This window comes from Crinia signifera, chromosome 5 (assembly GCF_055691185.1).
Source record: "Crinia signifera chromosome 5, ASM5569118v1, whole genome shotgun sequence".
Classification (NCBI taxonomy): domain Eukaryota; kingdom Metazoa; phylum Chordata; class Amphibia; order Anura; family Myobatrachidae; genus Crinia; species Crinia signifera.
Window position 1 is genome coordinate 238,637,988 of NC_139221.1, and position 16,363 is coordinate 238,654,350.

Here is a 16,363-nt window from a genome sequence, read left to right on the forward strand (position 1 = left end):
TCGCGTCGGGTGCATACCAAAACGCACACGACGCGACCGACGCGATGTACCCGATTTCTCCATAGGCTTCCATGTTAAAATAATTTAACATTGAAGCCTATGGAGAAATCGGGTACATCGTGTCCATAGGCTTCAATGTGAAATTATTTTAACATTGAAGCCTATGGAGAAATCGGGTCCATCGTGTCCATAGGCTTCAATGTTAAATTTTTTTAACATTGAAACTGAGTCCATTTAACATAGTAAAAAATGGTAAAAGGGGCAATATGGGCCATTTCTCATTGGGTATGGCCTCGTCATGCGTGTAAAAAATAATGGCCCCCCATTGTGGCCGCCACCCCCATGATTGACGCAAACCCAAAGCGTGGCGAGCGCAGCGAGCCCGCGAGGGGCGGCGGTGCGTGTCCTCCGACCTTTTCATTCCCCTACTATCCACGTCGGCGTGGAGTTGAGAATAGATTAGTGTGGCGAGCGCAGCGAGCCACCGAGCCCGAAGCGTGGCGAGTGGACGCTGATACCTTCACAGATCCCTGCGTCCCCTCGCGGGCTTCACAGGTATCAGCGTCCCCTCGCGGGGCTCGCTGCGCTCGCCACGCTTCGGGCTCGGTGGCTCGCTGCGCTCGCCACACTAATCTATTCTCAACTCCACGCCGACGTGGATAGTAGGGGAATGAAAAGGTCGGAGGACGCGCACCGCCACCCCTCGTGGGCTCGCTGCGCTCGCCACGCTTCGGGTTCGCGTTAATCGTGGGGGTGGCGGCCACAATGGGGGGCCATTATTTTTTACACGCATGACGGGGCCATAGCCAATGAGAAATGGCCCTTATTCGGCCTTTTCCCATTTTTTACTATGTTAAATGGACTCAGTTTCAATGTTAAAATAATTTAACATTGAAGCCTATGGACAAATCGGGTCCATCGCATAGGCTTCAATGTTAAATATTTTAACATTGAAGCCTATGGAGAAATCGGGGGCATCGCGTCGGGCGCGCATAGGCTTCAATGTTAAAATATTTTAACATTGAAGCCTATGGGGAAATCGTGGGCATCGCGTCGGTCGCGTCGTGTGCCTTCTTAAGGCACACGACCGACGCGATGTACCCGAGTACTGTTTTTTCAAAGGAAATCGCGGGCATCGCGGGCATCGTGTGCCTTAAAGTTAAGTCACACGATGCCCGCGATTGTGGCTGTGATAAGAAACAAGTACCAACAAATCTGCCGCCACCGCTGACTCCCGCCACCCACAAGCGCTACTGCTAGCATACACTACTCTGCCGTCCCATGCCTGCCCTCTTCCAGCACCGATGTGCAATTGGAAGATGGCATACGACATCGGGTGCTGACTTTTGTACCCAAAAATGTGATCGGATTCGATGGACATAGCACTTCGATGTTGCATCGAATCCCATTGCATAAGTGTATGGGCACCATAACATAGGCATGTCACCAATCATTCTAATCAGCAGTCGAAGGATAAGACATTTTCGGGGGAAAATCTACCCGTCATTAACAGAGTTGCACGGGAACGGATATGGGTCATAGGGTCAACAAGAGGAAGGTCAACTTGCATTGGGTCGACCACTGAAGGTTGACATGGGTCAAGGTCTATGCCTTACAATGTCGACATGGGGTTAGGTCGACAGAGTCATTAGCTTGACACAAGCATTAGTTCGACATGGCCAAGGTCGACAGTCAAAAGGTCGACATGGGGTTTTTCATGTTTTTTGTGCCAAATGTTGACACAGTCCTCATGGACTATGGTGAGCGGATTCGGTTTTACTCGAATTTACTGAGTTCTTTTCGCCAAATTATTGCAATTTCGGATTTTCAGACTATTGGCTGTCACATGTTTTGAATAGCCAACAAGATCCTGCTTTGAGATTCAAGTAAATCCGAACTCACACACCCCTAATGAGGACACATCTGTGCATTCTGGTCACATGTTATAGATCAGTGTTATTTTAGTCTGTATGGAAGACGTTAATATTTGTTTCCTGTCAGTTCTAATTTGTTTATGATCTTTTTTTATGTCAAATGCATAATACAAGAATGTTTAATCATTCTTCATGAATTCAAATTCATGAATTTGTTGTTTAACATACTAAAATCATTGATAGTTTGATGCACTTCTTTACCTTTATGTTTTTTTTCGCCTCCCCAGAAGTGTTTTCTGAGCTTGAAGATTATACATCTGATAATTCAAGTTGCTCTACCTATTTTAAAGGATGCAGTACAGGTATGATCCATGTTTTCTGTAAAACATTTCTATTCAGATTCCTCTTTTGCCAGAATTTGTACTTAAATGATAACAGGTTGATGGTGAGTTTGAATGAATATAGATAGAAGCGCAAGTGTACCGGGACTGTTGATTGGAAAACACATCAGCTCAATCAGGGAAGTTTAAAGTAGTATACCTGACTGTCTTGAAATGAAGAATAGGGGTAGGGTAGACACAAGCATGTTCTCCCATGTTCATCCCTGCTCTGTCATTCATCTTCCGAAAATGTACATCTGAATCTTTCCATAGACATCAATCATCTCTATGGGAGTTGCTGTCCCCTGATTTCATTTCATACTAAAGTCACATGACCGGGATCACAGATCTGTATGTCTGATAGGGAACAGCTTCTTCAGGGTGATAGATTTACTATAAATTGAACTTGTCACGCTATCCATTTGTCTGCTACAGTATGTATAATACCTGTGCAGTTCTAATTATTAACATTCCACATGTTGCTTCTAAAAATAGAATACAGCTTTCCCTTCCAAAATCATGTTCTCTAAAAAATATTAATAGAAAGCAGTTTTCTGTGAACATACCATAAAGTTACTTGATCCTCCTCAGTGAGCACATATAATTGACAGAGAGATTCAAGCTATCGATATGAATACTATAATCATTCCTGCTATTCCCTTGTCTGAGAGTAATTAGCTGTCATCTCATTCTAAAGTGTCTTTATATCAAAATGAGTGTTGTCTTAAACCAAGAGCTTCTAGAAATGTGCTGCCTTTCTTTTATCATCAGTCTGTTCCTTTTTTATGGGTATTTATTTATTAAACCCCTGCCTAACTCATGCTGAAACTGCAGAGTCCTTGTGATTTTAAGTGTTAGGGTTATTTATACCCCTTTCAGACATACGGAAAAATCCCGGGATTTTTCACGTGTATGCGCACAATCCTGGGACTACTGTATGTCTGAAGATTAAAAAACGGGTCCTGCGCACCTGCAATGGACCCGGGATTTTTAAAAACCCGGGACTGAACCGGGTCTAAAATCCCGGGTAGTATGTCTAAAAGGGGTAACAACAATAGCATGGTGCAGGAGATGGGCTTAATTCAGACCTGATTGCTGGACAAATTTGTTCTCAAAGTGGGCAAAACCATATGCACTGCAGGTGGGGCAGATGTAACATGTGCAGACAGTTAGATTTGGGTGGGGTGTGTTGAAACTGAAATCTAAATTGCAGTGTAAAAATAATGCAGCCAATATTTACCCTGCACAGAAACAAAACAACTCACACAAATCTAACTCTCTCTGCACATGTTACATCTGCCCCACCTGCACTGCACATGGTTTTGCCCATTTTGAGAACAAATTTGTCCTGCGATCAGATCTGAATTAGACCCAATATCACAGATATCTCCTGCTAAAGTCCCTACTGTATTTCCCAAGCATTTCTTAGCTTGACAGTAGCGGCTTGATGCCTGTGGACACATTATCATGCAGTTCTCCTCCACAGGTTTTGCTAAATGACTCATGCGGTGACAGAAAAGGCAGTGAAGTGAGAGTGATAGCAATAGATCCTCAGTGTGACAGCTTCTTATTGGTGCAGCTGCATTCAAATGCTACTCACACAGGAGGTCATACTGAAACAGGGAACAGCACCTGCCATAGACCTGGTGAAAGTTTCCTTGGTGCGCCGATGGTGTATCCAAATCGTAAATAGTAGACGTCTCAGTTGTTTGATAATCGGAGGTGACATTAGCATATAGATACAGACTGTGGCGAGGAATGTTCGTTTTTGAGGCCAAGTCATATTTTTTAGGTAAATGTTAGTACTGTGGATTGTTGAAGTAAGAAGAGTTTAGTATTACTAGAGAGTACCATTGGCGATGTGCTGCCCATTCTTTGGCTATCATCAATGTTTGCATCTTGGGGGTAATTGGGACCGTATCGCACAGCCGGGAATTTGCACAGTGGATGATTATCTATAGACTGCGCATGCATACGGCCTGTAGAGCGCATCCGCAAAGCCGTTTTGTGGGAGTGCTAAGAAAAACGCACGTGTGCCTTGGAAAATGCTGGGAGTATCTGGGAAACTGGTATTGGCCCCTATGGGGCAGAGAGTATACCTGCACACCACTATCCCACATATTGATGAGTTCGATAGGACCCCAAGTTAAATTGAGGGTGCTGCGCCTCACAGTCAAGAAGATTAAAGTATACAAACTGAGAAAGACAGGGACTGTATTTGCAGGACGCACAATATATTTTATAAAAATGTTAATTTTATTGGTAATTACTGATAATTCCTTAATTTTAATTATGGGGAATTGCCCATTACCTGCCATTAGTAGTTACCAATGAAAGTTACATTTTATTAAATAACATAGGGCGCCCTTCAAATACAGTCCCTTTCTCTCTCAGTTTTTATAGTAGTATCCAGGAAAATGCAGGTATGCCTGAGCATTTTAAGGGAGGGTGTGTGACGTCAGCTCCAGGCCGGATATGTCTTTTAACATCGCACCGCCGAGTTAGTCTTTGGCCTACGGTGACTTTTGCCCAGTGTTAACATCATTAGATGGTGAGACTGTTGCGATGGATTTATGACCTATTCACTTGGTTGCGAATACATTTGTAGCCCTACACATCCATTTGCACGGCAAACACATTAATGCACAAGGCAGGATTTCACTGTAGCGGGGCGGCGGCTTCACTGAAGCCTGGCTATTGCTAATACGTGGCCATGGTGGCCAGGTCTGAATTACTGTATCCCCATCATCTCCAATCTCCAATGTTTGAATATTGTGCATTTCTCCAGTTTGACTTTGGGCGGAACCATGTACCAGTCAGAACCAGGAATATCTGACAACACAATTTAAATTAGAAAAACATCATAAAAAAAACCTTAGTTGATGTACAAGTGAAAGTTCTCCCAGAAGAAGGGATCAACAGAACAACATGCAAATTAGGTCGTTTCTAAAACTTAAACAGCATGGGGCCAATTAATCAAAGAGAAAAACTATAGCACAATCATACATTCAAATTTATCAACTGTGACTATTTAATTAGAGGGAGAATAATCTGTAGATGAATACAACTGCTTTAACAAATGTGAGCACTACGTTAGTCCCACTCCACCACTGAATAATCAAACTTATTTGGGAAGCTGTGATGTTTCTTGCTTTATAAAAAACTTTCTATTTTTTTATTTTTATTTCAAGTGGCTAATTTTGCTGGTTAGAGAATGTCTTTACTTTTCCAGCATGATCAGACCATGTAAAATGTATGTTCTTCCTGATAATTATGTTTGTTCTGGCCTGCTGTATTGTGATGGAACCACAAGGAATAATTATATTTAGTATGCCTGGTCAACCAGAACATCTTGCTAAATGTGTACATAATTCTAATTATTTTCCAGTTTTCTGAAACAACAAACCTGATGTAACTATGACAAAATGATTCTTCTCCTTTCATAACAAAACTATATATTTTTACATTTGAAGCGCAAACAAAAGTGAGTGGTTTGTTGTCCTTGTAATTTTTGTAGTCACCAACCATAAACTCAGATACTAAAATCCATTTTTGCCCTAATGATCCCTGGGGTTCAAATACTCTACCAGGATAGTGGATACTAGTCATAACTTATAGTATGTTCTCCTACAGCGGCGACTGCTGCTCCTGAGCTTCACCGCCGACCAAAGACTGCAGGGGGAGCTGGCCAGCACATATAAACATACATTTATAACTGTATGTAAGATATGTGCTGGCTGCCTTACCTGGGATCAGCAGCCGCTGTCTCGGCACAGGACAAAAGCTTCAAGTATATCCATCATTCAGCCTCGACTCCCATAGGCTAGTTGCACAGGAGTCTGGGGATGGTCTTATTGACAATAGACCATATCAAAGTGTCTGTAGATCCACTATTGGCGCACAATTGACGCTTGCACCGGCCGGCCCTATGGCAGTTGCAGTTTCTCCATCTGAGTATGGCCTCCTATGTGAGCCGCAATCTTTCGATGCAGGTGCTTTCAGCGACACTCCTGCAACTCGCCCTCGTCGGCTCAGCCACGCCCACTTACCTCCAGGAATGTCTGTTAAAATCTACACACTCTGCAGGCAATTGTGTCTCTCTGAGCACTAAAAATCGGGATGCATGCACTTGCGGACTCTACATGTGCAGATTTACAACATCGACCAAGTGAGGGCATCATTGACCCTCAACTCAGAATCAGGTCATATGTGTATTTTTAGTAGAGACTGAGGGGTATATTCAAGTGCAGATTTCAATTGTGAAGATGTTGCCCATAGCAACCAATCAATCAGATTGTACTTATCATTTATCTAGTACATTTTAGAAGATATAGCCAATTGGTTGTCATGGGCAACATTTCCATATTTGAAAACCTGCACCAGTAGATATACACCTGAATCTTCGAGCCAGGTGTTCTACTGTATAAAGACACAAAAAAGTGAAAAACAGATCATGCTGTTAATGTGATGAGATTTCTATCACTACTGTAAATAGGTCATATGGATGACATTGCTTCAAGCTTCTAAAGAAAGTTCCCTCGTCATTTCAATATAAGGCGGTCACTGACATGGGCAAAGTCAACTTGTTCAACTGGGAATTCTGTGTTTGGCTGTGAAAAGCTGTCACATTGCTCATACATCTAATGCAAACATAAATATTTGAAAGCCAAAAATGACATTGTTACTTCTCTCTCTCTCTCTCTCTCTCTCTCTCTCTCTCTCTCTCTCTCTCTCTCTATATATATATATATATATATAGAGAGAGAGAGAGAGAGAGAGAGAGAGAGAGAGAGAGAGAGAGAGCGCAAAGGTCCAGCACTCTGAAATACAGTAAAATAGGCTTACTGGCGCCACTTTGCATACTTGAATAAAACGGTACAACAGTTCAGGGTCCTGCCCTTCATCAGGTCCTGACGACAACAGTTCAGGGTCCTGCCCTTCATCAGGGTCCTGCCCTTCAGGGTCCTGACGACTTGAGGTGACCCTATAACCACTGGATATTAAAGGACCGGTTTAATCAAGTGCCGCCTCTCTTCTCATCCTTTCTATCTAGATAGATAGATACTATAGATAGATAGATGGATACAATAGATAGATATATACAATAGATAGATAGATACAATAGATATAGATATATAGATATACTGTGCATCTTGGTAAAATAAATAGAAACTCAATAGAAGTTTCTACAATAAATATTGGAATTTCGGTTCCCTTTGTATCACTAGATACTAAGGAATGCATCTTACCTCGATACCTACAATATTTTCCTTTCCTATAAATAGCCTATGATTTAATGTGTGGCAGAAACGTAATGAAAAAAGAATACGATGTAGAAATTGCACCGTTTTGTAAAAGATTAGTTTGCAAACTGAAAAGAAGGACAGTCACTTGTCACATGTGGCTGAACATAAAATACTCTTTAATGTGTACTAAATATTCCATTTAACAAGCAATGGCCTTCATGGTACAGGAATGAGGCAGACAGATATGCTGAGCATCACAGATGCACTGTACAGAGAAAGCAGGGACAGACAATTCAGGATATGCAATTGTACAGTATACTGTAATATAAAAAATCATAAAAGGCCACATGCACAAATGACCTACAGTACAGTCTAAAAGTATTGTATCCATTGTGAAAGATTTCATGTTTTGTATGCTGGGCTCAGCATGCTGCTTGTCATACATTTACAGTAAATGTAAATCTGTACATATGTATGTGTGTGTACATATATACAGGGCCAGCACAACCACTATGTAGCCTTAGGCATTTGCCTAGGGCGCCGGCCACTGGAGGGCGGCCACTTGGGTGCAACCCCCCCAGAGCAGACCCCCTTCCCCCATGGAGCGAGACGCTGCTCCCTCTCCCTCCTTTTGTGGACGCCAACATCTATGGAGCACCAAATGGTGGCCGCCCATGATCCAGCGCCTTGTGGAAGCCCACATCAATGAGCGATGGCATAGGTTTTACATATCTAAGAGTAATGTTGCAGGTGCATTTCAAAATGCTAGTTAAAACACCCATGGGCTGCTGACAAAGGCACAGATGCTGCAATGATCAACCTGCAGCTTCAGTACCCTACCTGCACCACTGTCAAGGTTAGGGTGCACCTGCTGCACAACAGCACCTGGCAGGAGCTGAGCCACCTGAGCACCCACCATGGGCTACGGGGAAGGGATTGCCCACCATTCCTTCCCCATAGCCCAGCGGGGGCACCCTAGCTGCAGAGCAAGCCAGAAACCCCACACCCCATGCAAGCTGGGTGAACAATTGGAAACTAGTATTCAATCTTAGTCCCGAAAGCCAATAGTCTGTTCTTTTGCATGGTGCCAGTCTTGAGTCACTGAGACACCCAGAACCAGAGATATTAGGGTGCAAAGTGGACCCATTTTCCAAAAGACTGTAATAATCCCGTTAATTCAGACCCACCATGGATTCGGACGCTTGCTGTTAGCCTTGAGCCTAGGAACATGAGGTCAATATCCTCTGGAAGCTAATCCTCTTCCATTCCATAAGTGCCCAGCTCTCATGCTATTAGACCTTTAAAACCAGAGAAATTAAGCTTTAAGCCTGTTGTAATTCATCCATAGGGTTAAATTATAGCAATTCTATAGCAGCGCACCTTGCAATGGCATAACAATAGCCCCTCAGGAGAGGCGCTGAGCATGTGTGGGCGCCGGCCGGGGTCTGCGGTGCTATTGATGCACTTCCCTAGCCCTGCCTAGCCCTGCTGGCACTGCTTGCTGTTGCCACCGCCGGGTGTGCGGCGGGACCCACAGATCTACTTCAAGTTGTCTGTGGTCTCGGCTCTCCTTCTGGCTGGCTCCTGATAATGGTAAAAATAGCTTTCACAAAATGTCTGCCCCCTTACAGCAGACACTTTTGAGAATGCTAGAGGAGGCTCCTCTAGCATCCTCAAATAGTGTCTGCTGTAAGGGGGCAGACATTTTGTGAAAGCTATTCTTGCCATTATCAGGAGCAGGCTGGGACCTCAAACAGGAAGATCTGCGCTGCGGGTCCCAGCCACACACGCGGTGGCAAGCAGCACCAGCAGGGTAAGGCAGGGTTGGGGTAGGGCAGGCTTTATTTTTATTTTTAGGGGGGGTACTGCAGATAATTCCTGGCACCTTGACACCAGTGCTGTTGACATTGTAATGAACACTGCACTATATAATCTGCAGCAGCAGTGACCATACCTGTCACCTCATTGCTAAAAACATACAGGAATATTGCTTTAACACATTGGCACAAAGCTTGTATATGCTATTTTTATTTATTGATTTGTCTAGTTGACTTGGAGGCTCACACAAGCCTAATTTTCGACAGCGTATTTGAACTCTACAGGGTGAGTGCTACTGTATCTTATACAGCAGTTACTGAAAGCTTATGCCTCACTTAATTGATACAAGTAAAGGTATTATTTAACAATGCTTTTATGCACTGAGTTGTAATACAGGGAATCATCCGCACACAGCTGCTACAGTTGGTGTGCTCTTTGCATGGCTTGCTTGTTAGGGCACATGATATACTTCATGAACTGCGTCCTTATTAAGGGATACCATATCCTGAGAACATTCAGCATATATACATAGGCTCAGATGTGTAGTTACTATTTTTATTTATTGATTTGTCTAGGGAACTTGGACGCACACACAAGCCTAACATCAGTTGACCATTGGTTTAACACGTTCGTTTGCGTCTGTATACACTATGTTTATTTAATGATTTATTGGTTTCTTTTTTTTATTGACTCTCTCCATCTGTTACAGTATACAGTAACATTACAGTTGTCACTGCCCATTTGTAAGAGCTTATACTGTACAGTATATCCATTTGATACGATTTGCTCTACAGTACTGGATTAGTGGAGCTTTAGCCACCCAATGTTGGAGATGTGTATTACATGCTACAGTATGTATGTTGTTGTGCCTCAACCTGCCCCAACACGCCTGTCTGTGCTCCAACTAAGGCGTGGCAAAATCTCAGTTGAGGCGGAGAAAATGCAATGATGATGGAGGCTTCATCTGTATATATGCAAACTTTATACAATTGCACATATTCTCTTTCAGATACATTCAAACGAAGTGTCAGTGCTTCTGGAGAAGAAATATCACAATCAAGGTATGTATAGGCCATTATTACTATTAGTTCAGAACCTCATCTCAGGTGGCTCCATCCTAGGGACTTACTTGTCTGTTGGCCCATACCCTCTCCCTTTATTCTACCATAACACTGGTCACTGCTCATCCAGCTGCTCACCCAGCAGCAACTAAGACACTGCACAAAGGGGAAGCTACCATAAGTATAGGGAGTGCAGCTACTGTGGGGGGCAGGGCAAAGAAGGGCCCACTTTCCCTATTAAAGTAATATACGCTACAGCAGATACATTTTTCACCACTGGGTGGTAAATAGAGGCCTTTACAAACTTGTTATGTTATATCTAGTTATACCACTGATAGGAATAATCCTGCTTAAATATGTGTAAATTCATTTGTTTCTAATTTATAAAGCATGGATTGTGATCCCTTGGGACAGGTCTGGTCAGTGTGTTGGCCTATAGATGTTGTAAAACGATGGATTTCAGCATGCCCTGCCACAGTTTAACATTCCCTAACAGCAAAACTGTGGTAGGGAATTCTGGGACAGCTGGGGAGAGTTAGCCTGGCTTTTGATACTATTTGCTTTGGACTTTGGACCTAGGGACTTATTCTAATTGACACGCTACACTGCGTGTTCGCACAGGGGAGCGAAGTTGAGCGACTGCTTGGTGCAAGCGGACGCAGCAAACTGCTTGCTCGCCATCATGCTTGCACCTAGCATTACCAGCGGGGGCAACAGTGAGTGGCTGCGCACATGGGAACGCCCAACGTTTCATGGGCGTACCCATGAAAACGCTGGGTTTTCCCATGTTAATGCACCCATGACGCGGGTGCGGCAGGCAGATGATGTCAGCTGCCTGCCCGCTTCCCGCACAGGGCTCGCGCATATGTAACACACCAGAGAGGCGTCTTACATATGCAAGCACTGTAGAAATCATTGATGGTCAGTGATCGGGGGGGAATGGGGGGGGGGTGAACTGTAAAGCGGGCGGCTTTTGGTTGAATTTGCGAATCAACCAGAATAACCTCCCTAATTCAGTCCTAATTGCAGGACAAATTTGTTCTGAAAATATGCAAAACCATGTGCACTGCATGTGGGGGAAACGTTCAGGGAGAGTTATATTTGGTTGGGGTGTGTTGAAACTGAAATCTAAATTGCATTGTAAAAATAAAGAATCCAGTACTTACCCTGCACAGAATGAAAATAACCCATCCAAATCTAACTCTCTGCACATGTTACATTTGCCCCACCTGCGGTGCAGCATGGTTTTGCTCATTTTGAGAACAACTTGTCTTGCAAACTGTTCTGAGTTAGGCCCTTTGTGCAGCTTATTTACTAAGATTGGAGTTCTATTGAAGATGGGATGTTATTAAGGACAACCAATCAGATTGTATTTATTATCTTCTATAAGGAGCGGAATAAATAATAAGAAGATTTTGATTGGTTTCTATGGGCAACATACCATCTTCAATAGATCTCCCATCTTATTAAATATGCACCTGTGAGTCCTGAGTGCAGCATGGAATACTGTACCCTGAGAGTTTGTGTATCTATAATGGTGCAGGGTGCACACAGGCCCATACCACACACCTTGCACACATACAACTATACCTACCGCTCTGAAGTACAATGTGGTTTCTGGCGCTGGAGACAGTAATCTCTGTGAAAATGGCGCAGTGGACGTTTTCCAGGGGATCTGCACATGTAGTTGTCCAAGAAGAACATGTAGGTGCCATGTTTCTGGAGCCCTGCACAAGCACAGTAGACACTTCTGGAGTCTACAACACTTTTGCCAGAGAGGAGTTGATCCACACAAAGCCCAAACAGGAAACTTTTAAACTACTAGACTTCCATCAAAACTTCCGTTGTGTTAGTTTGTGGAAAATAAATGTTTGTAACGACCTGCATCCATTTCCAATGTTAAAAAGCCGCATTTAGCAGTATATAAACAAGGGGCCATCACTTTCACACCATTTGACGGTGGCTGCCTTCAAATAATAAAAACATTACCATCACCAGAAAAAAAACATTGTTTGTTTTAATTAAACCACCAAAATCCCATGTCAATCCCTATTACTGTGCAGCTGCAGAAAGTGTTTTCCTTCTAAACCAGATCTAACTTCTGATATACTGTAAACACTATTTGCATTTATTTTACCGCTGCAGAGTTCTTAAAAGCAGAAATAAATAATAAGAGGCTTTAAAGCAACAATATAATTGAAGTTAAACATCAGATCGCTAGGCTGAGGCAGGTCTACTTCATCACCTAGTTTACAGCTACATACTTTGTCAATTGCTAGTTTAAAATACATTGAGGCTATTATCCCTATTACCAAGCATTGTTACTTATATTGTATTTTGCTCAATATCGGTCTAAAGATGCCTTAATGAGGAATTTAAGGTATAGACGAATATATTGCATTTCCTTTTTCCTAATGTGTTAACATTATTTACCTGAATAGTTATTTACAGGTATCTATACTTGGATTTCTAAGAACTGCAGTAACTCCTGGTATTGTCAGGTTTACTACCACACACACATGTGGTTGTGATTGGAAACTATTGATTGGCACAGCAACACTTCATGTTGATTTTCAATGTGTCAACAAATGATTCAAGTATATAGTATGGCGTGAAGAAAAAAATGACATAAAGGAAGACAAATGATGTAATCAATTGGTCAAGGTCTATAATTTAAATAATCGTTTACCTAACCAATAATACACACTTAAATACTGTCAAGTAATGAGTAATTTCTCATGCCAACCATTATTTTTAAGTCTGTGGTTGCAATGTAGATTTATTTACAGACAAGGCCCTGTAATAAAGTTGTAGATAGCAGCCACCGATGTGCTCTCTTCTTCCTGCCTTTTTATTTGTTATAATTATTCCGTCTAATGAGGCCAACAGGGAGGGAAAACGATTGCAGATCTTCAATATATGACCTCCGCGGTCTGGCAAGTTGCATGATGAACTCTCCATTGAAATGAGGCTGTCACTGACAATTCCTGACTCCTCTGTACTGCTCAGATGCTGTCTGAATTGATTTTGAGCCTGTAGATGCATTTGCATTTACAGAAAGACCCATGTAGGCACTCTCAATTTGTCTCTCTTATTCCAGCAATTGATAACGGGCTATGATCTTAGATATTTATGCTCATGGTATTGTTTTCAACACCATGCATTTGCTAAAATAAAAAAATAAAAATACAGACTTTATATTTCTCTGCATTTGTGCTATTCCTCAAATTGTGCGTTTTATGTATTCAGGAATTCTTAGCCCCTAGGCTTCCAGGTTGTGCCTGGATCATGGCTATAGTAAAATATTTGTTATGGCATCATTCACCGATACTCTTTAACCAAACTGGGGCCCCCCTTCTGCATGCTGAGACATAAGGGCCATTAGTTTCACTGGCTTTTTATGTATATCACTAGTTAAACCCAGTAAAATTACAGCTTAGTCCCTATCTGAGCCTGCCTCCAATCTCTGTCTTCACAGCTCCCTCTCTCCATATCCAGCAAGTTTGAAACAGATAATTTTACTTTCACTTTCTGTAAAGGAGCTATTTGGTTCATTGAGTGGCCTCTAGTGGCAGTACTTCACCTCAGAGGTGAGGAGTATTTAGTCTTTTATATACTGGATATAGATATGGGGTGTGACATTAGGTATCTTTCAGCCCTCAGTCTCATACCCACATAGGGGAATTCAATTAGGCACAGTAACTTACCACGTTGAACAATCCCTGGAGTTTATTGAATTAGCCCTGATAGCTGGCAGTATCTGGGATATTTTTACCTCACCAGACACAGGAGAAAAGAAAATTCCTGATAAGTGACCTATTATGAAAACTAATGGATCCCGGCTCAATTGAATTGCCCAATAACATCATAAGACAGATAAAGGTCCCATTTTGTTGAATTCCCCCTATAGCCTTCTTGAACTGGTAAACATTAACAGTTTTTCAATGTACAGAAACTTAGGAACCCATGTAAAAAAAGGTTTAATTGTGTATTTCCCAGACCTCTATAAAGATAAGAAGCCAGTCAGTGATATCTTCTATTACAAAGGCACTTGCTAGGTATCCTTTTTCTCAAGAAATAGTTTTGATATTAAAAAAAGGCTCCCTCTCCATTTGTTTGAGTCATTTATAATAAAGCCCCAGCATACTGATTAATGTTTGTGCTATCTGTTTTACAGGGAACGTACAGGAAGCACAGGTTCTAAACCAAGACCAGGTACTTTTCTGTATTTTCATTTTAGATACTTGAAACGTTCTCTCTCATTATATAACTTGAAATGCTATTTCTTGCCTTCTTTTCTTCAGCTTTGCTGCCTATTGATCTTCTTCTGAAAGTTCCTTCACTGGTGTTCAGGTCTCAAAGTAGAAAACTAGCGACGTGTTTAGGGGCAGAATGGCCTACTCACAGCTTTCCTACTTTGCTTCTTCACAGTCTGAAAGATTCTGGTATATACCTTTAGTGGAATTATATACATCTTTCTTTGCTTCCTGATATAGACACATAGGGTAAAATGTAATAGGATGAGAGATTCAGAAAGTGAGAGATTTGGTAAGACATCTCCGTTTTTTTAAAAGCGGCAATCATGTACACTGCAAAATCAAACTGATTTTGCAGTGTAAATGATTGCCGCTTTAAAAAAGTGGAGATTTCTTACCAAATTTCTAATTTTCTGATTCTCTCATCCTATTAAAATTTCACCCATATATTTTACCCTAACTGTTGTATGAGTTTGTAAAGCTAAATCTTATTCTGCATTAGTTGCACAAAATATATTAAGCACACAAGCTTCAGAAGTCTAATCTCACTTATGCAGTCAGCACTTTTCAAGGGTAAGGATGGGATTTTCACTGGGGATTCCAATTTGACTTCCAAAAGAAACTTCATATTACTATTGTTAAACACTGTAGTGAAAATAGCATGACTTTATATTTAACAGGCTGTGTAGCTTTTCTGGTCTGCAGGGGGAATACAGACTCCTGTGCCTGCCATTGATAATCCGGTAAACGTAATGCCAACTGCAGCATCAGTGTTTCAAAACAGCACTCGTTTAAAAGTAACCCTGATTTTTACTTTCAAATGATTGCTACTTTAAAATATCTGGCAGCAATAGGCAACAAGCTGATGCCTGCAGTTCACAGGCATGTTCACCAAAAACGACGTATCTAAAATTGGATTGATTAGTGACATTAAAATCAAAATAGTTAAAATATTTCAGCAATAAGTCCTCTTACTTGAAAATGTCCAGTCAGGGGCAAATGCAGATTTTTTCCAGGGGTGGTTTCCATATATACAGATATTACCAAGCCCCACCTCCTTGCAGCAAAATGCCACATTTTGTGGATCTAAGTGGAGGGTCTGAAATCATGCAATTGTAATAGGATCCTGTCATATTTGCTCCGCCCGTTCCACAGAAACAAGTGAATCACGGATATTTACCACAAGGAAGCAGGGCTTCGTGATGCTGGGGCAGAATTATGAAGCATTGATAACGGAGGAGAAGTTACCAGTGTCAACCAATCAGCTGCTCTGAAAATACAAAGGTGGGATTTCCAAACTGTCTGAGGCGCAACCGATCCAGATGGTATTCAGACCGTCAATGGTTTCAATCTATTTCTCCACGTATACAAGTCCTCTCCGTGTGTATTTTCGGAAAGTAAATCAAAGAGAAAACCACCGATTAGATGAAATTCAGAAAACGTCAAGATCAAAACAAATTCACCAATAGGGCAAAGTAGAAAAATAAGGGTAAGCGTACCCCTACTCACAATGTGAGTGGCACTGTATGTGCACATAGCGTGTACTTTCTCCGCTGGGCTCTTCTTTTACTATTCTCCCCCTTTGCTCCAAGTGGCGTATAAATCATGAAAAAAGGAATAAACAGTAATGTGTAAATCCATTTACTCTCATTATTTGTGAAAAATTGGTGGTACAAGCTATTTTTGATGGGCGCACCTCACTCCCCCGATATCAGGGGGAGGTACACA

General features: G+C 41.9%; 1 protein-coding gene across 3 annotated transcripts in view; it reads left to right on the top strand.

Moving 5' to 3' along the window:
• The window catches only part of NEK10 (NIMA related kinase 10), a 335,666-nt gene that overhangs the window by 252,985 nt on the left and 66,318 nt on the right, over positions 1–16,363 (top strand). For 2 of the 3 annotated variants that reach the window (XM_083188708.1, XM_083188706.1), the window contains exons 28-31: positions 2,162–2,236; positions 10,328–10,379; positions 14,557–14,594; positions 14,684–14,824. In XM_083188708.1, coding sequence (XP_083044834.1) covers positions 2,162–2,236; positions 10,328–10,379; positions 14,557–14,594; positions 14,684–14,824 — 306 coding nt within the window. The remainder of the gene's footprint in view (positions 1–2,161; positions 2,237–10,327; positions 10,380–14,556; positions 14,595–14,683; positions 14,825–16,363) is intronic. The other variant, XM_083188709.1, reaches the window with a different exon arrangement.